Source organism: Camelina sativa, chromosome 12 (assembly GCF_030686135.1).
Source record: "Camelina sativa cultivar CO46 ecotype springtype chromosome 12, ASM3068613v1".
NCBI lineage: Eukaryota > Viridiplantae > Streptophyta > Magnoliopsida > Brassicales > Brassicaceae > Camelina > Camelina sativa.
In genome coordinates this window covers 37,006,283-37,029,919 of record NC_141891.1, presented here as the reverse complement: position 1 = coordinate 37,029,919, position 23,637 = coordinate 37,006,283, and the positions used below count along the sequence as shown (strand labels likewise).

The following is a 23,637-nucleotide window of genomic DNA, read 5'->3' as shown; positions in this document are numbered from 1 at the left end:
CTCGTAATCCAAAAAAGAGAAATCTTTAAAAATAATAATCAAAAGACTAAAAAAAAACACAACCTCTCGTTTTATCTGACTCTCTCATCCCATTTTTCTTTCTGCTAAAATCTTCTCTTTCAAATTCTTCTTTTTGGGGAAAAAAATAGTTTTAGAAAAATCTTTTGTGTTCTTTCTTTTTTCAGCTTTCTCAGCCGCACGGAGAAAAGAAAAATATCTACCCGGATCTTTGCCGGTGAAAATCTAAACCTTATTAATTTCTTTGCCGGAACCAAACATTAAGTTTAGGGGTTTAAATTGCATCAATGGTGGAACCCAGTTGTGTTTTTTTTTTCTCCTTTACGAACGAAATCGTCATTCTCGGTGTAGGGTCATGATTGCGACCTTCGTTTAGTTTACATCCTCTGACATTGTCTCAATCTTTCTTACCATTTTTTATTTCTCTAGTTTTCTTATATGTATATTTTTCTCTCTATAGGACCATACTGAAAGCTGCATTTGAAAAATTTCTACTCTAATCCTCATGAAAAACCTTAATTTAAAACCTTTCTTGGGGCTCAAGGAATATGATTTGTTCCATTTTTATTGTCAATGCGGTGATTTAATTGATCATTTTGTTTACTTACATGCCAAGTTAAAGATTTGCTACTTGTTTGTATATGCTTTGAAATTTGATCAATGTTGTTTGTTTCTTTGTGTGTTTTCAGAGTTATTGGAAAATGGAGGAAGCGAAAGCAGGTAAGAATTGTTACAATGTTCACTATGTTTTTGAAGTTTTTTGTTATGTGATTATGTTGTTATAATATATATATCTGCAGAAGTGGAGAAGAAGGTGTCTATACTTTTAAAGTTTATTCAAAACAAAAACAAGATCCCAAAGGTTACAAAGAAAGAGCTTGTTGGGATCGTTGAAGATCTTCACGGGCGGTGTCGTTTACTTTACTCTGTGTTTGACGATTTTGAGACTAATAATTATGGAAGGAAAGCAAAATTGGGTACTACTTCTTCATCGAGGTCAAGTTCGGATTTGGATTACTATTCTTCAGAGGAGATAGAGATCAGCAGTACCGGTAACGTTAGCTCGGATTACGCGGTGATGCTCCAAAAGCTACAAGAGACACAGCTAAGAAACGAAGATCTGGAGAGACAAGTGAGCAATCTGAAACAAGAAACGAGTTTTTTACGAGATCAAAACTTGCAAGTGGCGGGAGATATTCAAGGCAAGAGAAACGAGGATAGAGAACATTTCAAAGGCTTGATGACTAAAAGCGAAGCTGCATTGTTGCGTAGCCAGAAAAAGGAGTTGGAACTGAAGCTGGAGGATAAAACAAATCAAGTCTCAGAGACGCAAATTCGATTGAAGCGTTTGGAGGAAGAGGCAGAGAAACAAGCTAAGGCTGAGCTGAAGATTGTTGAAGAAAAGGAAGCTTTGTTGAACAAAGTACAGAAACTTGAAGCCGGCATTGGGAAGAAGAGAAAGGAATATAGCGAAGAGATGAAGTGTAAGATTACTGAGATTGATCGTCTTAAGGAAGAGAATCAGAAGCTGCACACAAGAATCACAGAGATTGATGAAATTGAAGACAAGAGTAAGAAACTTGACAACCACGTTTCTGAGAAGGAACAAGAAAATATCATTCAGCGGTAAGAGATAATAAGAGTTTGTTAAAAGCTTTTTAAATTGAAGTTTGTTGGTTTGTGACCATTGATTTTAATTCACTGCAGGCTATCTATTGAGAATAATGATCAGAAGAAACTTCTTAAAGAACAAAAAGATACCATTGATAAGTCCTCAGAGGATCAGAAGCTAATGAAACGTTGGTCGTTTGGTGGTTCGAAATTGAATACCAATCTTCTCGAGAGGAAAATGGAAGAGTTGGCTGAAGATTTTCGAATGAAAATGGAAGATCATATCCGTATACTGTACAGGAGGATCCATGTAGCCGAACAAATACACGTAGAGAGCAAGAACAACTATATCAAGACAAGAGACAACACACAAGTCTTACAAGAGAACAGAGGAAACAGAGAAGATTGCACTGTCTCTGAATCCCAGTTCAAGAAAATCAAGGAAATGGTGGAGAAAGGGCTTGCTGGACCAGAGATGGCGATAAAGAAGCTGGAAGAAAGCGGAGAACTAGTGAGCCGAGTCACTAGGTTAGCTAAAGACATCGATTCAGCGAGAAAGTTGGTGAAGGAGAAGGACAACAAGATGAAGCATGAGGTGGAAACTCTAGAAGCGAAGCTGGAATGTAGAGAAGCTCAAGAATGTTTACTAAAGGAGAAGCTATCGAAACTAGAGGCGAAGCTAGCGGAGGAAGGTACAGGGAAGCTGAGTCTAGAAAAGGCTATGAGGAAAATAAAAAAGCTTGAGATAGATGTGAGGGAGAAAGAGTTTGAGTTGTTGAGCTTAGGAGAAGGGAAGAGAGAAGCCATAAGACAACTATGTGTATTGGTTGATTATCAACGTTGTCGATATGATGATCTCAAAACATCCATCTTCAACGTTGCTCTTCAAGCATAAACTTCACTTCCTCTTTCTTCTCTCATTTTGGTGTAAAATTGTAAATATTATGTTGCAAGGTTTGATTACTTATTAATTGTTGTAACTTGTAAATAACATATTTTAACACTTTGTTTTCAACTATTCCTAAGATTGAACATTGTAAGCTTTTTCCACTATTTTGTTAGGTTTGACCTTCATCTATTAAATCTTCCTTTTGTAGAAACTTAGATAGATTAGTTTATTTCAAAATGTCTAAGTTTAACATAGGATTTATTAAAATGGAATTATAAATCCAGAATTATCACTGCAATATTAGTTATAACTATAAGGTACAATTTACTAACATAAATTGTAATTATATTTAAAATCTACTATTTATAAAGATGAAATCTAGAGAAGAATTTTCTTGAATTATAATTAATGGATAAGAGGAAAAACATAATATGAATGAAAATCTTGTAGCAATAAAGAAAGCATAATTTGAAGAGAAAAAAAAACCTATTAATAAGGAGAAATCACAAAATAATTCAAACAAAATAATAAATAGGAGAAAATGAAAGAAATATATTTAAATTTTTTTAAAAAAATTACTCCTCAGAAAAGAGATATATTATAATTCCTTCCAATTTTTATAATGTGAATACAAATATGTGGTCTTTTTGATGGTTTTCCTAATTATAATTATGTATTAAGAAAAGGCGGGAAAGGCACTTACTTGGTGATAGCGAGGCGTTAATCATGTGTTAAACTTAATCACGGCATTAGACATGCCCAATAAAAACAAAAGATATAAAAACGTAAATAAATCTCTCACATATGATATGATTACTACAGTCAAATGAAATATTGACCGGCTTGCTTGCTTGACGAGAATTTGATTGAAGCGTATAGCGTGGCAGGGAGCGTAATAATGTGGTAAAAGAGAGGGGTGTTTGTGGAAGACGAGTTTAGGAAAAGATTCCCCCAGTCGTCGTCTCTCTCCTTCAAAATTGAAAAAAACAACACACAAAAAAGTTGAGCTTGCATAACTGTTTCTCTCCTTCTTCTCCTCTCAGATAAGTCCAAACCAAATCACCTTTTTTTTTCTTTTCTTTTTTTCTTCAATCTCTCTCTCTCCCTCTCCCTCGCTTCGATTTCAACTTCGTAATCTCTTCTCATCATCTCTGTAACACATATAAGAGAGAAGAAGAGCTACGAGAGAGCTTCTTGGTAGTTTCTTCAAATCTCCGGAGCTTTCCGTGTCCAGGTAAAATTCTAGGTTTCGAGCGGCTTCGATTTCTCCGCATGAGTTTGATTATCGATTTGAACTACTAGTTCGTTCGTCCATGTTGCTCTTTGATTCTTCTTCGATCAGCTTTTTCGTTTTTTTCGGTTTAGTGTCTTGGATTTGGATCATAAATTACAACGTCATATGGTCTAATTTTTATTGTCGATGATACTTATTTGCTGGGAACGAGTACGCGTTTCTTGTTCTCCAATTCATATTAGTCTCGTTGAGGGTTTTGATCAATTTAGAGTTAATTAGTTGGATTTATCGTTGATTTGGTTCATTAAAAGTTTCGGTAGGGTTGGTTATATTAGGTGAGAATCAAGATCATGAGCTTCACTTTCCAAACCTTGTTTTTGTTCATCTTTGGCTTTGTGGGGCAGTTCTAACTATTGATGCTTAGATTTTACTATTGATTCTTCTATTTTTAGTTCAGAATTCTATCAGTTTCATATATGAATCATTTCTCTTATCCATACAGGCAAAACAACCATCGATTCTTGGATCTTTCGTGGAGCTTAAAAGGAAGTTTGAGATTAAAAAGGGTAAAGAGAAACTAGTAACTCTCCTCCTCCTTGTTATTTTTCTTGAAATGAAATGCTTATTAATTTAAGTAGTATTGGATTTGATTGGATCGAGATTGTTTGTTTTAGGTGAATCGAAACTGTATTTGTTTATAGTAGTTTGTTAAAGGTAGTAAGTAACATATAAGAACAAAAAGAAACAACTCACATTACTGAGGTATGAAGAAACTGAAAATAATGATAGCTGTCTTTTATCGTTCTCTAGAGGTATGTGCGTGCTTTCTGGTCCATTTCCAAAATTGCTGATGTGGCTCCACATGAGATCTTTTGTCTAGCAACCAAATACCTATCAGATTCCATATTTAGACCATAAGCAGCCACTAATAGTGTGATTTAGCTTTTAATCACAAGTTCTATCTCCTCTCATTAAACTGGATTTTGTTTTTTTTGTTGTTGTTGTAACCTAACCTCTGTAAGTGTAAATGTAAATTCATCACTTGGTAACAAAGTGACTCAATGATGAAAGGGTTTGAATCTATGATCTTTCTATGTTCTTTGCGGGCCCCACGAGTTCTATTATTTATCTGCAAACCTTGTCACAGTTCAATTGCTGGATCTGTTTCTATTATTATATTCTCTTTTTGTTGAATTATCAAGATGCTTAACCTATGATCTGGATTCTGTAAAAAGCCCCATATTATTATTATTATTAGTTTGCTAATTTGTTATTATATACGAACATAAATGTGAAAAGGATGGTACCTCTTTTCTAATTAAATAATGGCATTTAATTTGAACAAGTTAGTTTTTCTAGTCTTTAACGTTTTTTCTGATGATAAGTTTCTCTGTGAATTGTTTGGTCTCAGGTGAAGATTGAGTTTCTTTGATTGATAATATTTGGTTGAAGTAACTGAAGAAAATAAGACATGAAAAAGCAAAGGTTTAGAGAGACATTGAAGTCTTTCTTTGAGCCTCATTTTGATCATGAGAAAGGTGAAATGCTTAAAGGCACTAAAACTGGTAATTTTTCAACACTACTAAGTTTTGTTTCACATGTCAAATGCAATTCCATAAATCTTGGTCTAAAGTCTTACGTGAAAACTACTCTTATCATCTGATGCAGAAATAGATGAAAAGGTGAAGAAAATCTTGGGAATAGTTGAGAGTGGAGACATCGATGAAGATGAATCTAAAAGACAGGTGGTTGCAGAGTTAGTGAATGAATTCTACAACGAATACCAGTCTCTGTATCGCCAGTACGATGATCTAACTGGAGAGATTAGGAAAAAGGTCAACGGGAAAGGAGAGAGCTCCTCTTCGTCAAGCTCAGACTCGGATTCTGACCATTCTTCTAAGAGGAAGACTAAGAGAAATGGAAATGGAAAAGTAGAGAAAGATGTAGAGTCGGTAACAGGTGCCTTGAAGCAACAAATCGAAGCTGCTAATCTTGAAATTGCTGATCTGAAAGGGAAGTTGACTGCGACTGTTGAAGAAAAAGAAGCAGTAGATTCTGAGCTTGAAGTAGCTTTGCTGAAGTTTAAAGAATCAGAAGCGATTAGCAATAATTTGAAACTCGAAACTGAGAAGTTAGAGGGTGAAAAGACAACAGCTCTGACTGATAACAAGGAACTGCATCAGAAACTGGAAGTCGCTGGCAAAACAGAAACCGATCTGAACCAGAAGTTAGAAGATATTAAAAAAGAGAGAGATGAACTGCAAACTGAAAGAGACAATGGTATCAAAAAATTTCAAGAAGTTGAAAAAGTTGCAGAAGATTGGAAAAGAACGAGTGATCAGCTCAAAGGTGATGCTTCTAATTTCAAGCAGCAGCTAGAAGCATCGGAGCAGCGAGTTTCGGAGCTGACCAGTGGTATGAATAGTGCAGAGGAAGAGAATAAATCTCTATTATTGAAAGTTTCGGAGACTTCAGATGGGATCCAACAGGCTCAGACCACCGTACAAGAACTAATTTCTGAATTGGGAGAGATGAAAGAAAAGTACAAGGAAATAGAGAATGAGCATTCTAGTTTGGTGGAGTTACATAAAAACCATGAGAGAGAATCATCAATTCAGGTGAAAGAATTAGAAGCACACGTCGAATCATCAGAAAAGTTGGTTGCAGATTTAAACCAAAGCCTGAACAATGCAGAGGAAGAGAAAAAGCTGCTATCTAACGAGATTCAAGAGGCGCAGAACACCATACAAGAACTCACGTCTGAGTCTGGACAGTTGAAAGAAAGCCACAGTGTGAAAGAGAGAGAACTTGTCAGTTTGAGGGACATCCATGAGATTCATCAAAGAGACTCATCCACCAGAGCAGGTGAATTAGAAGCTCAACTGGAGTCCTCAAAACAGCAGGTCTCAGATATGAGTGCGAGTCTGAAAGCTGCAGAGGAAGAAAACAAAGCTATCTCCTTGAAAAACTTGGAAACTATGGACAAGCTCGAACAGACGCAGAACACGATACAGGAACTTATGGCTGAATTGGAAAAGTTGAAAGACCGCCACACAGAGAAAGAGAGTGAGCTTTCTAGTTTGGCAGAGGCACACGAGACTCACCAGAGAGATTCATTAACTGATGTGAAAGAATTAGAAGAGCAAGTGGAATCTTCAAAGAAATTGGTGGGAGATTTGAACCAAAGCGTGAACAATGCAGAGGAAGAGAAAAAACGGCTATCTCAGAAAATAGCAGAACTCTCTAACGAGATTCAAGAGGCAAAAAACACCATACAAGAACTCGTGTCTGAGTCTGGACAGTTGAAAGAGAGTCACAGTGTAAAGGAGAGAGATCTTTTCAGTTTGAGGGACATCCACGAGACTCATCAAAGAGAATCATCCACTCGCGTGAGTGAATTAGAAGCTCAAGTGGAATCTTCAGAACAGCGGGTCTCAGATTTAAGTGTGAGTCTTAAGGATGCAGAGGAAGAAAACAAAGCCATCTCCTCAAAAAATTTGGAAACTATGGACAAGCTTGAACAGGCGCAGAACACTATACAAGAACTCAGGGATGAATTGGGAGAGCTGAAAGACCGACACAAAGATAAAGAGAGTGAACTTTCTAGTTTGGTGGAGGTACACGAGGCATATCAGAGAGATTCAACGAGTCGAGTGGAAGAATTAGTTGCACTTGTGAAATCAGCAGATCAAAAGTTTGCAGATATGAAGCAGAGTCTGGACAATGCAGAGGAAGAGAAAAAATTGTTATCTAATGAGATTCAAGAGGCACAAAAAAATATACAAGAACTCATTTCTGAGTCTGAACAGTTGAAAGAGAGCCACGGTGAGAAAGAGAAGGAACTTTCTGGTTTGAGGGACATTCACGAGACTCATCAAAGAGAATCATCCAGTCGACTGAGTGACTTAGAAACTCAACTGAAATCATCAGAACAACAGGTCGTAGATTTGAATGCGAGTCTGAATGCTGCAGAAGAAGAAAACAAGTCCATATCCTCAAAGATCTTGGAAACTACAAATGAGCTCAAACAGGCCCAAAGCAAGGTAGAGGAACTTATGACTGAACTGGCAGAGTCTAAAGATACACACATACAAAAAGAGAGTGAGCTTTCTAGTTTGGTGGAGGTACACGAGGCCTATAAGAGAGACTCCTCAAGTCAGGTTAAAGAATTAGAAGCACGGGTGGAATCAGCAGAGAAACAGGTTGAAGAATTGAACCAGAGCCTGAACAGCTCAGAGGAAGAGAAGAAAATGTTATCTCAGCGAATTTCAGAAATGTCTACTGAGATCAAGCGGGCGGAGAGCACCATACAAGAACTTATGACCGAGTCGGAACAATTAAAAGGGAGCCACACTGAGAAAGACAATGAACTTTTCAGCTTGAGGGATATCCATGAGACTCATCAGAGAGAATCGTCCACTCAGTTAAGAGAATTAGAAGCGCAACTGGAATCATCCGAACACAGGGTTTCAGAATCGAGCGAAAGTCTGAAGGCTGCAGAAAAAGAAAGCAAAACTATGTCCACGAAATTATCAGAAACTTCAGATGAGCTTGAACGGGCTCAGATCATGATACAGGAACTCACAGCTGATTCGACCAAACTGAAGGAGCAGCTCGCTGAGAAAGAAGGCGAACTTTTACTTCTGACAGAGAAGGACAGCAAATCACAGGTGCAAATAAAGGAACTAGAAGAAACAGTAGCGACACTTGAGCTGGAACTAGAGTTAGTTCGTTCTCGTATAATAGATCTTGAGAGAGAGATTGCAAGCAAGACCACCGTAATTGAGCAATTGGAAGCGCAAAACAGAGAAATGGTTGCAAGAATCACAGAACTTGAGAAGTCAATGGACGAGAGAGGAACTGAACTCTCAGCTTTAACTCAAAAACTTGAGGAGAACGAGAAGCAATCATCGTCCTCAATTGAGAGTTTGACAGCTGAGGTTGATGGTCTACGAGCAGAACTAGATTCAATGTCTGCTCAAACGGAAGAGTTGGAGAAACAAATGGTGTGCAAAAGCGAGGAAGCCTCAGTGCAGATTAAGCGTTTGGATGATGAGATTAATGGTCTGAGACAGCAAGTGGCCTCGCTTGATAGCCAGAGAGCAGAACTCGAGATCCAACTTGAAAAGAAGACAGAGGAGATCTCTGAATATCTGAGTCAGATTATAAATCTAAAAGAGGAGATCAGAAACAAGGTTAAAGATCACGAGAATATTCTAGAAGAAAGAAATGGTTTATCAGAGAAGATTAAGGGTCTTGAACTTGAGTTAGAGACTCTACAGAAACAGAAAAGTGAGCTTGAAGAGGAGCTGAGAACTAGGACGGAAGAGAACGTTCAAATGCAAGATAAAATCAATGAAGCATCTTCTGAAACAATGGCCTTAACAGAGCAGATTAACAATCTGAAGCATGAGCTTGATTCTCTAGAGGTGCAGAAGAGCGAAACCAAAGCAGAACTTGAGAGAGAGAATCAAGAGAAATCAGAATTGTCGAATCAGATCACCGATGTCCAGAAAGCATTGGTAGAGCAAGAAGCTGCTTACAATACGCTGAAAGAGGAACACATGCAGATCAACGAACTGTTCAAAGAAAGTGAAGCAACACTTAATAAGCTAACAGAGGATTACAAAGAAGGTCAAAGATTGTTGGAGGAGAGAGGTAAGGAAGTAACATCCAGAGATACTGCAATCGTGGGTCATGAAGAGACAATGGAGAGTTTACGGAACGAGCTGGAAATGAAAGGAGACGAGATCGAAACTCTCATGGAGAAGATCAGTAACATCGAGGTTAAGCTACGTTTGTCGAACCAGAAACTGAGAGTAACCGAACAGGTACTAACGGAGAAAGAAGAAGCTTTCAGGAAAGAAGAAGCTAAGCACTTAGAGGAGCAAGCATTGCTTGAGAAAAATCTCACGGTGACACACGAGACATACGGAGGTATGATTAAAGAGATAGCAGATAAAGTGAACATAACAGTAGACGGGTTTCAATCCGTGTCGGGAAAATTCACGGAGAAACAGGGGAGATACGAGAAAACGGTAATGGAGGCATCGAAAATACTGTGGACTGCGACGAACTGGGTGATAGAGAGAAATCACGAGAATGGGAAGATGAAGAAAGAGATAGAGAAGAAAGATGAAGAAATAAAGAAGCTTGGAGTAAAAGTAAGAGAAGATGAGAAAGAGAAGGAGATGATGAAAGAGACTTTGATGGGACTTGGAGAAGAGAAAAGAGAAGCGATAAGACAGTTATGTGTTTGGATCGATCACCACAGAAGCCGTTGTGAATATCTTGAGGAGGTTTTGTCAAAGACCGTTGTGGCTCGAGGCCAAAGAGTGTCGCAGCGAGCTTAAGGGCTCGTGACCCACAACACGGTACGTTGTTCTTCTTCTGCCCCAAAAGTCTGGTTTCACCTCACATCAATCCGAACACTCTTTGGGGATTGGGTCAATCAAGAAGCTGGTCGGGAGGTTATATTTTTGGTTGGGTACATTTTGTGTATTTGTGTCGGTACAATTTTATTTGTTTGTGGAAGTTTTGTTGCTTTTTAAAGTCAATTTGGTTTTTATTGTGGGCAAAGTTGGTGGTGGTTTTTATGGGAGGGGGAATAAAGGGATTCACACAAATGGGATTTGTATAGAACGATTAATGCTGCTGCTGTTGCGTATAGTCAAGTGTTTTCGCTTGTTTGGTATTCGTTATATATACAGTAGTAGTGTAGTACTATCATCTTTGCACCTTCATTGACAAAAACAATTATACATATCGTCGCTTAGAATCTTGCAGTAACAGTCGTTGTATCTCGACTTAAATTTAGAGTGTGAACTACTGTTATTTTAATTTGGTTTCATAATGTTTTTTTTTGTATATAACAATAAATAAAGTCAGCCATGTTGAATTATAAAGAGAATATTATCACTTATGCCATGTACAGTGTCAAACATTTTTGGCAATGCCACTTCTCTCAATCCATTTTCCCGCTTGCCACAGTCTCATTGCAGAAAGACTATTATACCCTCATTTTATTTTGAAACACAAATCTAATTATTTTCCTTATTTTCTGCTTTTCTGGAAAGTTGACATAAATCAGTCAGACAATTAAATAGGCATCAATAAACGTAACGCCGATCAATAACCCAAATTCTTTCTCCAAAACTCAATTCTCTCTCTCTCTCTCCTCTTCCATCTTTGTCTCTCTCGGTTTCTCATCTTCTTTCATCTCAATCTCTTTCAGCCGCCCGCGGTGCCATAAAATTAAAAGACCTCCGTCTGATTCGTCTTACTCTGCCAGATCTAGTTCTGCAGGTTTTATACCTAACACCATTTGGTATGATGATAGTCAACTAATTTGCGTTGTATTTAGGGTTTATGATTTTATACTCTTACCCTTTTTTTTGCTTTCAGTCTTCCCCAAAACACCGAAGGAAATCTTTCTGGTGGCGCCTCTAGCAGGTTAGGGGAGATAATAGTCCACAATTCTGTAAATTGTCTATTTGTTTATGCATTAAATTGTTTATTTGGTTTGCCGTTTTATGTCTATTTATAACAAAATAATTTGTCTACACCGCAGATCTGCAGACATGGTGGACGAGATCCAAAATTTCAGGTTTTTGTCTATCCTAGTTATGTCTTTAAGTCGTTTGTATCCCTTTAGCTTTACAGAATTGATGTCCTTTGCTATCAAAAGAATCTTGTCCACACTGTAGATATGTATTTTAGATGGACCAGACCCAACAAATTTAGTCTTATGTCCTTTGCTCTATATAGTGTTTGGTTTAAACTTTTTATGTCCACACTGTAGGTCTGCTATCGATGCATGCATTGATCATGATGTGCCTCCGGTGGACCAGATCGAACATCTAAGGTTTTAGTCCGCCAACATTATGTCCCTCGTTCCATTTTATTGACCATATCATTTTGTGTCAATTGCTAACAAACCAACTTGTTTACAGATACGGTGGACGAGATCCAAAATCTAAGGTTTTTGTCTATCCGATTATTTCCTTAGGTTTCTTAATTCGTCCATATCCATTTGGCTTTACATTTTGTTGTCCTCTAATATCAATATAAACTTGTCCTAACTACAAGTATGCTGTCAACACATGCATTGATCATGATGTGCCTCCGGTGGACCAGACGAACATCTAAAGTTTTTGTCCGCCAACATTCTGTCTTTCTTTTCATTTTGTTGACCATATCATTTTGTGTCAATTGCTAACAAAACAACTTGTCTACATTGCAGATCTGCAAATATGGTGGACATGATCCAAAATCCAAGATTTTTGTCTACCCAGATTATTTTCCTAGGTTTCTTAAGTAGTCAATATCCCTTTAGCTTTACGTTTTGTTGTCCTTTACAATCAATATAATCTTGTCCACACTGTAGGTTTATAGTTTAGGTGGACCAGATCCAACAGGTATGTCTTTACGGACAAGTTTATCTTTGTTTAGTCCACTACATTTCTGGTCCATCGTACGCTTACTTTTTGTCTATCCATCTATTTAGTCTATTAAGTTCCCAATTTTTGTTTTATAACTATAAGTCCATCAAACTCACATATGTTTTGTCCATCGTTCAGGTTTGAAGACATTCAACCTGACACTGGTGAACTCGCTGAGGACAACAATGTTACTGCACAAAGAAGGTATGTCAGTTTTGATCATTGTTAAGTCCACTGTATATTCATTTCTACACCACAATAGGTTTACTTCTTGTCTATCTGACCATGTTGTCTATTAAGTTCCTGATGGACCATTTTTGTTTTAAAACTGTAAGTCCATCGAACTCACATGTGTGTTGTCCATCGCACATGTTCGAATCTGTTCAGCCTGACATTGGTGAACTAGTGGAGGACAACAAACAAGGTACTTCTCTATGGACTAGTTTTATCATTGTTTAGTCCACTGCATTTTTATTTATGGAACATAGTATGCTTACTTTTTGTCTATCTAGCCATGTTGTCTATTAAGTTCCATATGGACCAATTTTTATTTTCAAACAATAAGTCCATCACACTAACATGTTTGTTGTCCATCGCAGAGATCCGAAGACATTCAACGTGACATTGGTCAACTCTGGAGGTCAACAATGTTACTGCGCCAGAGAACTCCACCGACTTCATTTCTTTTTTTTCCTAGATGTGTGTACGTTTAATGTTGAACAATGACAATTACTCTAATACAGCTTAATTAAAGAGGAAAAAATCTTGCATTAATTCCCCTTTGGCATACGTACAAAACAATCACATCATCACCATTTTTGTTTGTTTCAAACCACATGCCCAAAGTCAATAATTTTATTTTATTTTTCTCATTTCTTTAGGTCAAAGGGTTAATTTAGTCTTCTTACATCTCCCTCTCATGTGAGAGAATGACATTTTTCAGAAGGAATAAACAAAATGGCATTTGTAAGAAGTTTTTTGAGGAAAATGGCATTTCTGGCCAAAATCCCAATTATAAACAACAAAAAAAGTCAGCCAGACCAGACGGGTAGGTGATGTGTTAGAGAGTTAGATCAAATCAATATAGTATTAAAAACAATTTCCTTAACTAGGTTGATATTTCCTAAATCGAAGTTAACAGAAAATTAAGTACAGCTGGCCATATCTTTTATTCTTTAACTTTTAAACACAACTCTATCTTCTCACTACTCATTTTCTTCCTAGTAGATATACACATCATATAAAATTAGTGATTTATACCTCAACCTTTATTAAAAACTTTAAAAGAAATTAAAGGAGATAATTATATTTTTACAATTTTACATGTTAATATGTTATAAATTTCAAATTATTTAATACTTGATTAATTCTTCAAGATACTCTAAAATAAAAAATTGTTGTGATAAATATAAAATATATTGTAAGATAAACACCCATTTATAATTTATTTACATAATACATATTTTGTGTATTATCAACAGAAATAGCCCTATCTCCATAAAACAACTCACTACAAGAAAAAAAAACTAATAAAATTTTAAATTCTGTCATTCAAGTTTATGAATATATTGTTAGAAAAAAAAAGAATATATTATTTGGTTATGAATATATTATTTGGTTATAATGATAACTACATGAGCCAATAAGATTGATAAAATTCCGAATAAAGGGGAAAATGCAAAAAATGTCTCCTTTTCTCACCGTGATGACAGGTTGGTTAGTTGGTTTATTGAAAACGGAATTTTAAAAAACATTACACTTTATATATTAGCAAAATACGACTATATCCAGCTAACATACGCTCAACACCACATCACACCCCTGCACTCCATCATCATCATCATCATCATCAATTCCCATATAAAATCACTTTTTGGCTCTTTTAATCTCTCTGAAAGAATCTTCTCACACAATCAATGACGGATCCTCCTAGACCCGACCCGTTTCCTGTTACCCGACTCGAATCCGATGCCGGAGCTCTCTTCGTCCTCCAATCTAAAGGTAAACAAAATAACTTCTCCGATCCTCCAATCTTTAAGATGGTTTGATGAATTGAAACTCCAATTTTTTTTTTTTAAGAATTTCGAAACTGATTTGTGAGATTTCTCCAGGCGAGTGGTGGCACGCCGGGTTTCATCTAACGACGGCGATCGTAGGTCCGACGATATTGACGTTACCTTACGCTTTCAGAGGATTAGGATGGTGGTTAGGGTTTTTCTGTTTAACGACCATGGGACTCGTTACTTTCTACGCTTATTACCTCATGTCTAAGGTTCTTGATCACTGTGAAAAATCCGGCCGCCGTCACATCCGTTTCCGTGAACTCGCCGCCGACGTTCTCGGTATCTAAAATAAATCTTTATTATTTTTATTTTATTTTTGCTTTTTTTTGGTTAAAATCCGTAAAGGTTGGATCGAGTTTTTCAATTTGGATACTTTGACCTTATTTCTTGGGTTCACCACACGTGTCTCTCTGTATTTGTTGATGTCATGGTTTCACACCTAACCGGTTATATAATTGTGATGTGATGGTGGTGGTGCAGGATCTGGATGGATGTTTTATGTAGTCATTTTTATCCAAACAGCTATCAACACTGGAATTGGTATTGGTGCTATTCTACTCGCTGGTCAATGTCTTGATGTATGTAAACTCTTTCTTACTTGCTAATCAAGGAACTAACAACTGTACGGATATGGTCATTGTTTAATTTTAATATCTATTTCTTCCTCTGTTTTGGTTACTACTACGCAGATAATGTACTCGAGTCTTTTCCCACAAGGGTCCTTGAAGCTTTACGAGTTCATTGCTATGGTGACTGCTGTCATGATTGTTTTGTCTCAGCTCCCAAGTTTTCACTCTCTTAGACACATTAACTTTGTGTCTTTGCTTCTCAGCTTAGGCTACACTTTCCTCGTCGTTGGGGCTTGCATTAACATTGGTACAGTTTATCGCAGGAAAAACAACTACTACTAATGTTTGAAAACTAATTAAGACTAATATCTCTGTTTTGGTTTTCACAGGTTTGTCTAAAAATGCTCCTAAGCGTGACTATTCTCTAGAGCATTCGGATTCAGGGAAAGTTTTCAGTGCCTTCACATCGATTTCGATCATTGCTGCTATTTTCGGAAATGGAATCCTACCCGAAATACAGGTGAGCTAGAAATTTATCCACTCAAAACAGTATACAACGTTGTTATAATTATTGTGAGCTTGAGATTTATGTGATAATTATGTATGTGTGCAGGCAACTCTTGCTCCACCAGCCACAGGGAAGATGTTGAAAGGACTATTGTTGTGTTATAGTGTCATCTTCTTCACGTTTTACTCTGCTGCTATTTCTGGATATTGGGTTTTTGGTAATAATTCTAGCTCTAATATTCTCAACAACTTGATGCCTGATGAAGGACCGACTCTGGCTCCTATCGTGGTCATTGGCTTAGCGGTCATCTTTGTTCTTCTTCAGCTATTCGCCATTGGCCTCGTAAGTTTAACTAGTATGATTGTACTTGGAAGTGACTTGGCTGTGAGATAAACGTGTAAAGATCTATCTTTCTGTTTTGGTAAAACTGGTTAGGTGTATTCTCAAGTTGCGTATGAGATTATGGAGAAAAAATCAGCGGATACAACCAAAGGGATATTCTCAAGACGTAACCTTGTGCCTCGATTGATACTAAGAACGCTATATATGGCGTTTTGCGGATTCATGGCAGCGATGCTACCGTTCTTTGGTGATATAAACGCGGTGGTAGGAGCGTTTGGGTTTATCCCACTCGATTTCGTGCTGCCTATGCTTCTATACAACATGACCTATAAGCCAACGAAACGGAGCTTCACATATTGGGTAAACATGACGATAATGGTTGTGTTCACTTGTGCGGGGCTCATGGGTGCTTTCTCCTCCATTAGGAAACTAGTTCTTGATGCTAATAAGTTCAAGTTGTTTAGCAGTGAAGTTGTTGATTAGATGCTTATGATAGTATGATATAACATAGACACTTCTTTTTTTCTTTTTTCTTTTTGTGGTTTGTTACACATGTACATTCAAGTTTTGAGTCGATTCCACCAGATAACAAACATCCATCATCGTACAAAATGCAAACCCAAACGAGTTACGATCCACACATCTCTACCTTGACCCAACAAAAGCTTCTTATATATCACAAAAAAAACAGACGAGATAGAGCGAGTTTACAAACACAATATTAAAAGGAGCTTCTTCTCTACATCACACCCCAACATTCTTACTCTTTGTTCAACATCTTGATGCAAAGCTCCATCACCAGCCGTTCACCACGCAATAAACTGTGAGGGATCCTCATGTAACTCTCTTCAGGTCTTTTGGAGCTCAATTCAAGAAGTCTCTTCACAGTTGATTCGTGAGTTATAGCGTTCCCATCCACAGTGTAGGAGAGATGATATGAGAACTCTCCTACTTCCGGAGCAGATGGTGCGATGCAGCTAACAGTTATATACACACCATCCGCCTCACTAAAACACTGCACCGCAAACAATAGGTGCTTCTTGAACTCCCTTTTAACATATATCTTATTCTTATCTTTGACTTTGATGTTCATCCGGACATCAAAGATTTCGCCACAACTGAAGCCAGTACAAAACATATATATAACATCGTGGATAGAAGAAGAATGAAAAAGATGTTTGTAGAGATCCTCGTATGAGCCAGTGTAATCACAGCCCAATGCAGGGCATGAGCACTGAGAGCGAGTGCATTCCTTTAAATGAGTTGGTATTTTCCAATTAGATACCATTTTCGTGCAACCAAACTCGGCGTTTGGGCATCGGACAAGAGTTGATTCAAGAACTGTCTCCATTGCTATGCAACGATTCTTTCCAATAGGCAAAGCACATGCATGGCACTTGTTACTCAGTTTGGAACAGCAAGAAGAGCAAGCCAAGTGCCCATCATCACACTGCAAACCAAAAATAAGAAAACTAAACCAATGATTTAACTATCAAAACAAGATTGGAAGAAAAACCTAACTTGATTTTATTATATCACCTAACCATACCCAAGAACAAGAAGATGAATCTCTGAATAAAGATTGTAACTTTAATTATAAAGTCTCTGCCTTTAACATCTAAGTGAGTCACAGTTCCAAAATACTATCTTGTATATGAAAAAAAAAGGGACCCAAAGGAGAGAAACAATCTGAAACGTAACCTGGAAGATAGGAGTAGTGAGTGACTCGCAGCAGACAGGACAATGTAGAACATCAAGATACATCATGGCAGAGCATGTTTTATCCTCTGTTCGTTGCTTCTTTTGAATGTGAATCTCGCTTGAATCATCTTCATCGCTTGAGGTACTCGCCATATCGATTAATTAAGCCTTAACTCTCGAAAATGAAAATGGAAGTGAAACAGGTTGATTAATTAGGATATAATATGAGTTTTAACCGTAAAAAAACCCTTTAGTCTTCCTAGGCTCAGATGAGTGAGAAGTAAAAACAGCTGTATGCAACCCATTATTATGACTTGGCGGAATACGAAGAGTTTAATGGGATACAACTTGTTAGCAACATACGTATGATGACACGTGTCCCACTTACAAACTAATTGTTCTTGAGATTATTACTTTTTTGGCTACTTTGTATTATCTTCGCTATTTGTATCGCGAATTTTTACAGTTTCTGTTCTAATTCATTATTCATATAGATTATAAATATATATATATATATATATATATATATATATGTTGGTGATCAATTTATGTGTTTTCTTGGGATCAATGTTATGTTCTTTTGTTTATTCACCTTAACTTAGAGAATAGGTCAATCAAGACTCCAAAAAACCATCCTCATGGTAGGTTTATATAAGATGATGATACTTATTACTTAATCTGCTGCTTGGCAAGAATAAAGAAAAACAAGTGATCTTGGATGAAATTAACAAGAAAGAAAAATTTAACAGTAAAAGGTAGTATATGATCTTTGTAAAATTATGACAATCGTATATTTGAATTTTTTTTAAAAAAATCAAGAAATGCTTGCTTAAAGTAGGGAATTAGTGAGGGCCACAAGACAAGACGATCTCCTCTACATATTGCAACAGTCTCTACTCCCTACATATTGAGATATGATTTGAGGATCTTCATCATAAATGAAAAATAAATATATGTAGGGACAACCGGAGAAGATCATATAAATTACTATTTTTATTTCTCATGTGATGTAGTATTAGTATTACTAGTATATATAGTATTAAATATTTTCTAAGGTTTACGTGATAAGATTGGGAACGAGCACGAATAGTCAAACATACAACATGCATGTTTGTAGAAGAACGAAACTCGTTTATTTTGCTTGTTATCCACGTAACATGTCTATTACAACAAATCAACAATTGTTAACAGTACTCGTTTATTTATTCCATTTGTCGTTGTTAATGAAACTAACTATATCTATATGTATAATAAACATACATGCATGAAAAGTTTTTACAATCCATGATGAACAACGTAGAAACTTTGCTGCCCATGGGTTATTGATTAACCCATCAGCATCCCCATCCATGGATTGAAATTGTCTACTAAGAAAAATATAGAAATACATCAAAGTAATTTCTTTTTAAAAATATTCATACGAAGTACGAATTCATTTAAATTTTGATCGACAGAGATTATTATAATTAAAAAATGGGAAAATTATAAATAAAGAAATTTTTTCCAAAAATTTGGCCATCTATACTTTTTTTTCAAAAGTTTGGTTAAATAAGTTTTATGATATAAAATTAGCTAATAATACCCTTAATTGTTTTTTTAGATAACTTTTGTAAATTTTTTGTTTCCTGAAATTAAGAAAACAGTAAAATTAATCGATTTTGGAGCTTCATCGAGTGGGCCTAATTTGTTGTTTTGAGTTTTGACAAAGTAAGGGAAATTTCACTTAAAGAAACCAATTAAGGTAAAATTTTTTTCCAAAAGGGCTAATCGCGACAAAACCCTTCCGCCGTATCTCACCATCGTCACCATCTCATCGTCGTCTCTCACCATCGTCACCATCTCACCGTCGTCTCTCTCCATCTTGACCATCTCACCGTCGTCTTTCTCCATCGTCACCATCTCTCTTCATCTTCACCATCTTCCGCCGATTTCTTCACCGTCTTCCGCCGTCTATCCATCTTCATTGTCTTCCACCTTCTATCCATCTGCTTCTTAGTCGTTTTGGTGGTCTCCTCTTCACTATCTCAAGCTCAATCCGGTTGAATTTCTCTTCTCCATTGCTCCTTGTCGATCGAATTGGGTAAGTTAATTTGTGTTTTTTTTTTTTTTTGCATGTTTAAATTTTGTCCTTGTTTAATCTCGATTTCAATCTAGAATTGTCTAATGATAAGTAAATTATCAAATTTTCAGTTTGGATTTCTCTTAACCATGACTCCATGTTTATCGAATTTGGTATGTTTAATTGTGGAATTTTTTGGTAATTTTTAACTTTTATTCTTTTGTAATCTCTATTTCAATCCATAATTCAAATAAACATCAAAGTTTTTTATAGAACATCATAGTTTTAGATCTGTTTAGCATATTGACCATATAATTCTTCACTTTTTTGCATGTGTATTATTATTTTTTTGTATTCTATTGACTTTAAAGGAAAAATTGTGTACCAGGGTTGATGAAACAAGATCGATAAAGCTAGTTAACAAGAACAAGAGTGATGATCGAAACATTTGTGAACACTTTTTTTGAACGATAAGGTTAGTGAAAAAGTTTGCATAAATCTCTTTATCATATAAAGTTCTTCGTTTTTTCTTTTTCTTAGTTTGTTTGATTCTAAGTAGAGTGATATGCGCTTAGATATGAGTGATTACGGTGTTGATTGAAGCGTATCCACACTTGTAGCAGCAACAGATTGTAACGTTGTTTTGTTTTTATCATCATTTAGTGAAAAAGTTTGCATACATCTCTTGATTTTAGCTGTGTTTGAGAAAGTTTGCATTAATCATATGGATTTATTGACTGCCTGTCTATATCAGTCATGACCCTCTTTATATTATCTTTGCAGTCAATTATATTTGTCAGAGATTAACCTTGGCTGAGAGCAGAATTGGATCATAAGAAGCTTTTGTTAATGTCCTCAACAAAAGCACCATCAGATTCTGATACAAGTAAGAACCATGATTTTTTTTTTTTAAAGTCGTATCTCGTTTGTTCTTTTTTTTTTTTTTTTTTTTCAAGTTCCTGTTTGCATCTAAATGATTAGTAGTCTTAGTTTTCATTTATGCCAGATAAAAAAGGTTTGCGTATGTTACTTGTGAATCATTTTATTTAACTGTGAATTATTTTTTGGGTTTTATATATCTGGAATCACAGTTTGATTCCTTTTTGCATATGTTATTGTTTTTAAAATCATGTGTTGCATCTAAATGATTAATAAACAAAGTTTTTTTGTTCTTAAATCATAGCTTTAGTAATCTGTATTTTCTTAAACTAAATGCTTGTTTGGTATGAATTATTTCTTGTTTGTTGACCTTATAAGCATTATCTCAAGAAAATATGTTTGGTTCACGGTTTGGTAAGCATCATCTCACGGTTTGGTTCCTTTTTGCGTATGTTGCATCTAATTGATTAATAAACATAAACAGATTTTTTTTGTTCTTAAATCATAGCTTTAGTAATCTTTAGTGTTTGACTCTATTGGTTCTATTGGGCTTATGGATTGACTCTATTGGTTCTATGGACTTATAAAATATACTTTTAGTAATCTGTTTTTTTTGTTTTGCAAAATTGAAGTCTTATATCTTTGTTGATTTATTTCAGTTTTGGCTAATTTATACTAATTCATCTTTTACTTTTTCGGCAGGAATGGAAAAGAAGTACCCTAAACGGCTTATGGAAGATGGAAGCGAGCCACAAGTTGGGCAGATAAATAACACTTGTCGAATGTCAATCTTACACAAAATCAAGAAGGCATTACCAGAAGAGTATGAGATTGTGAAGGGTTATCCAGTTTTCGCATCTGTATTTGCATTGTATGAGAATGGTCTTGGGTACTCAGCTCGGTTGATACACAGCATCATGTGTAGGCAGTTGGTGACTAAGAGAAGACATGAGATGTGGTTTGTGTTTGGTAAGAAGCCGCTTAGATTCTCAATGCAAGAATTCCATGCAGTTACTGGTCTTAAGTACTCAGCCAATTTCAGTCATGATTCAGAGAGTTGGATAGATGATAATGGGTTTTGGAGCAAATTGTTGAAGAGAGGTGGTATCATTACCATTCAAAACTTGATGAAGACCCACCTTGAAGCAGCTCCATCGTGGAGAAAAAAAGAAGATAGAATTCGGTTTGTGTATGTTTGTGTGATTGCTGAGTTGGTGGTGGCTAAGGATGAGAAGAAAACTATACCACATTCATACATCAAGCTGGTCATGGATCTAGAGAAGGTTAGGACTTATCCTTGGGGTCTTGTAGCTTTTGATCATTTAGTTAGCTCTATAGTGGAAGCAAGAAAGAAACTGAAGAACCCCATTAGTTACATCCTCAATGGTTTCTCATATGCTCTTCAAGTTTGGGTTATGGAAGCCATTCCTCTCATTGGACAACTTATGGGAGAGAAGATTGACACAGAGATTACACTTATCCGAATCTCTAATTGGAAAGGTGCTGCTAAAGTATCATATGATGAGCTCCTCCTTGTAGAGAAATCAATTGGAAACAAGGTGAGTTGACTTCTCCTTTTTTCTTTTAAGTTTGAATTTGAATACGGGTCAGTTGACTTCTCCTTTTTTCTTTTAAGTTTTAATTTGAATACGTTGAGTTTTTTTTTTGAATTGGTTTCTTTGTTTTTGTTTTGTCAGGATGTTGTTTATCCATGAATTTCCTCCACTGGAAACTTTGATGTATTGGAGTCCATTGAAATTTTGAGGGGTGATGAAATTAAAGATTGTGAAGTGGACAACTTGGAAGCTTTGATCAGATCTGGCTATGATTTTGGAGATCATATTTGGGAGAGTGGCGAAGGATATGGTGTGGAAGATGATAACATTGAGGATGTTGGTGTGGAACAATCTCAGACTGTTGGAGGGGACAATGAAGTTTCAGTTGGAGAGGAGAGTGGTGAGAAGCAAGCTAATATCCCATAAGTGTGTAGCTTGAAGAAGAGGAAGAAGAAGCTAGTTGACCATGGACCAGAGACACGGAAAAGAATGGTCTTAAATCAGAGAGCATCAACTTCACATTGTTCTTGTGGAGATGATATGAAGCGGTTCTTTAAGGAGTTGATTGACTCTTCTTTCAAGAGCTTCACAGAGACCTTTGGGGAACGATTGCTAACTTTGGAGAAAGATGTATCAGATATCAAGGCCTTGATATCCAGACCAGCAGAAGTGGATCCTAAGCCAGCAGTAGTGGATCCTAAGCCACCAATAGTGGATCCTAGTCCATCACGAGTGAAGCCCAAAACTTCGGTACGTAAGAAGTAGCTCAATGCCTTGTTTCGATTGTAATATGTTGTGTGGTCTTTCCTTTTTGTTTTATCCTTGTTTGTATGTGTATGTTGTAAACATAATTTATGTGTTGTAACTTATGTGTTGTAACTTATGTGTCGTAAACTTATGTGTCATAATTTATGTGTTGTAACTTTAACTAAAGCTTTTCATAATTTTTTTTTTTTTTTTGACAGGTTGAACTGTTTGATTTAGATAATCTGTTGATAGACCTCAACGTAGATACACAAGACTATCTAAAGAACACAGTAGGACACTTATCTCAAAAGTCTGTTGTGAGCGGATTTGATCCTACACTGAGTCCCAAAGACGTGGGTAAAGATAAACCGGATGCGGTGTTGACTTTCGTTTCTGATGATCTATGGAATGGTTTCGAAGAGTGGAGTAGGCATCTCGAGTACGTGATTCAAATCTTTTTTATACATGTTATGATTTTTCATTTTTTTTTTGTAATCTTACAATTGTTTTACATTTACAGACCCACTCAACTGGGTCCAACTTTACTTGATCGAGAATTGTTTAACCGAGTCATGATGGGCTGCGAATGGCTTGGAAACGAGGTATGTGTCGATCTTTTTAAGTATTATATTTTATATTCTTAAAGTAAGACAAACCTGAGTCTTAAAATAATTATAGGAAATGGATGCAATGATGTATATTTTTCGGGAGCATACATCTTTAGGCCGCCTAGAGTTGGATCGTGTAGGTTTCATGATTTGTCAGTTTAGCGAGCACGTCAAGGCCGACTACAATAAGTTTAGATCGGCAGGACGAACCCACACTTGGAATCACCTCTTGTTAGAGTATGCCAAAGGTGAACTGCCATCTCATGGAAAGACAGGAAAAAGTTGGGCTGTAGATTTGGACAGAATTTATGCACCGGTCTTCATTAAAGGTAATCATTGGATCTCAGTTTGCATTAACTTCAGACTTAGAAAAATTGAAGTCTTCGACTGTAATCAATACCAAAACAGAAGA

At 36.4% G+C, this 23,637-nt stretch overlaps 6 protein-coding genes across 10 annotated transcripts; 5 read left to right on the top strand and 1 right to left on the bottom strand.

Moving 5' to 3' along the window:
- Nucleotides 1-33: 33 nt before the first annotated feature.
- On the top strand, nt 34-2,680 carry LOC104730487 (uncharacterized). Its single transcript, XM_087477625.1, has 4 exons — nt 34-235; nt 708-738; nt 819-1,644; nt 1,726-2,680. The coding sequence occupies exons 2-4, from the start codon at nt 720-722 to the stop codon at nt 2,522-2,524; spliced, it is 1,644 nt and encodes a 547-aa protein (XP_087333751.1). The 5' UTR covers nt 34-235; nt 708-719; the 3' UTR covers nt 2,525-2,680.
- A 765-nt stretch (nt 2,681-3,445) lies between these two features.
- LOC104730498 (COP1-interactive protein 1) lies at nt 3,446-10,446 on the top strand. The gene is made up of 4 exons (XM_087477619.1): nt 3,446-3,752; nt 4,255-4,318; nt 5,164-5,317; nt 5,421-10,446. The coding sequence occupies exons 3-4, from the start codon at nt 5,224-5,226 to the stop codon at nt 10,103-10,105; spliced, it is 4,779 nt and encodes a 1,592-aa protein (XP_087333745.1). The 5' UTR covers nt 3,446-3,752; nt 4,255-4,318; nt 5,164-5,223; the 3' UTR covers nt 10,106-10,446.
- Nucleotides 10,447-10,692: 246 nt separating this feature from the next.
- On the top strand, nt 10,693-12,963 carry LOC109126536 (uncharacterized). 5 transcript variants are annotated; one of them, XM_087477624.1, is made up of 9 exons: nt 10,693-11,079; nt 11,157-11,204; nt 11,323-11,358; nt 11,554-11,616; nt 11,705-11,732; nt 11,995-12,059; nt 12,332-12,397; nt 12,581-12,617; nt 12,793-12,963. In XM_087477624.1, the coding sequence occupies exons 3-8, from the start codon at nt 11,333-11,335 to the stop codon at nt 12,597-12,599; spliced, it is 267 nt and encodes an 88-aa protein (XP_087333750.1). In that variant the 5' UTR covers nt 10,693-11,079; nt 11,157-11,204; nt 11,323-11,332; the 3' UTR covers nt 12,600-12,617; nt 12,793-12,963. The 5 variants fall into 5 exon arrangements, with proteins under 5 accessions (XP_087333750.1, XP_087333748.1, XP_087333747.1 ...); XM_087477622.1 differs by having other exon boundaries at nt 10,713-11,079; nt 11,705-11,907; nt 12,529-12,617; XM_087477621.1 differs by having other exon boundaries at nt 10,723-11,057; nt 12,529-12,617.
- Nucleotides 12,964-13,895: 932 nt separating this feature from the next.
- On the top strand, nt 13,896-16,268 carry LOC104730518 (putative GABA transporter 2). The gene is made up of 7 exons (XM_010449695.3): nt 13,896-14,194; nt 14,305-14,535; nt 14,737-14,834; nt 14,946-15,132; nt 15,215-15,345; nt 15,439-15,675; nt 15,769-16,268. Exons 1-7 carry the CDS (start codon nt 14,110-14,112, stop codon nt 16,156-16,158), a joined length of 1,359 nt encoding a protein of 452 aa, XP_010447997.2. The 5' UTR covers nt 13,896-14,109; the 3' UTR covers nt 16,159-16,268.
- LOC104730509 (putative E3 ubiquitin-protein ligase SINA-like 9) lies at nt 16,231-17,590 on the bottom strand. The gene is made up of 2 exons (XM_010449687.3): nt 17,377-17,590; nt 16,231-17,125 (listed from the first exon to the last, which is right to left on the bottom strand). Exons 1-2 carry the CDS (start codon nt 17,527-17,529, stop codon nt 16,436-16,438), a joined length of 843 nt encoding a protein of 280 aa, XP_010447989.1. The 5' UTR covers nt 17,530-17,590; the 3' UTR covers nt 16,231-16,435.
- A 3,428-nt stretch (nt 17,591-21,018) lies between these two features.
- Nucleotides 21,019-22,296, top strand: LOC147933216 (uncharacterized). The gene is made up of 2 exons (XM_087477336.1): nt 21,019-21,873; nt 22,063-22,296. The coding sequence occupies exons 1-2, from the start codon at nt 21,019-21,021 to the stop codon at nt 22,294-22,296; spliced, it is 1,089 nt and encodes a 362-aa protein (XP_087333462.1).
- The last annotated feature ends 1,341 nt before the right edge of the window (nt 22,297-23,637 follow it).

Excerpts from the sequence above, each read along its gene's own strand:
- LOC147933216 (XM_087477336.1), top strand. The coding sequence starts at position 21,019 with ATGGAAAAGAAGTACCCTAAACGGCTTATGGAAGATGGAAGCGAGCCA. Across the intron at positions 21,874-22,062 it reads AGAAATCAATTGGAAACAAG|TCCATTGAAATTTTGAGGGG; the intron begins GTGAGTTGACTT and ends GATGTATTGGAG.
- LOC104730498 (XM_087477619.1), top strand. The coding sequence starts at position 5,224 with ATGAAAAAGCAAAGGTTTAGAGAGACATTGAAGTCTTTCTTTGAGCCT. Across the intron at positions 5,318-5,420 it reads GCTTAAAGGCACTAAAACTG|AAATAGATGAAAAGGTGAAG; the intron begins GTAATTTTTCAA and ends CATCTGATGCAG.
- LOC104730518 (XM_010449695.3), top strand. The coding sequence starts at position 14,110 with ATGACGGATCCTCCTAGACCCGACCCGTTTCCTGTTACCCGACTCGAA. Across the intron at positions 15,133-15,214 it reads TGGGGCTTGCATTAACATTG|GTTTGTCTAAAAATGCTCCT; the intron begins GTACAGTTTATC and ends TGGTTTTCACAG. Across the intron at positions 15,676-15,768 it reads AGCTATTCGCCATTGGCCTC|GTGTATTCTCAAGTTGCGTA; the intron begins GTAAGTTTAACT and ends AAAACTGGTTAG.
- LOC109126536 (XM_087477621.1), top strand. The coding sequence starts at position 11,333 with ATGGTGGACGAGATCCAAAATTTCAG. Across the intron at positions 11,617-11,704 it reads GACCAGATCGAACATCTAAG|ATACGGTGGACGAGATCCAA; the intron begins GTTTTAGTCCGC and ends ACTTGTTTACAG. Across the intron at positions 11,733-11,994 it reads GACGAGATCCAAAATCTAAG|ATCTGCAAATATGGTGGACA; the intron begins GTTTTTGTCTAT and ends TCTACATTGCAG.
- LOC104730509 (XM_010449687.3), bottom strand. The coding sequence starts at position 17,529 with ATGGCGAGTACCTCAAGCGATGAAGATGATTCAAGCGAGATTCACATT. Across the intron at positions 17,126-17,376 it reads TCACTACTCCTATCTTCCAG|TGTGATGATGGGCACTTGGC; the intron begins GTTACGTTTCAG and ends TTTGGTTTGCAG.
- LOC104730487 (XM_087477625.1), top strand. Across the intron at positions 1,645-1,725 it reads CAAGAAAATATCATTCAGCG|GCTATCTATTGAGAATAATG; the intron begins GTAAGAGATAAT and ends AATTCACTGCAG.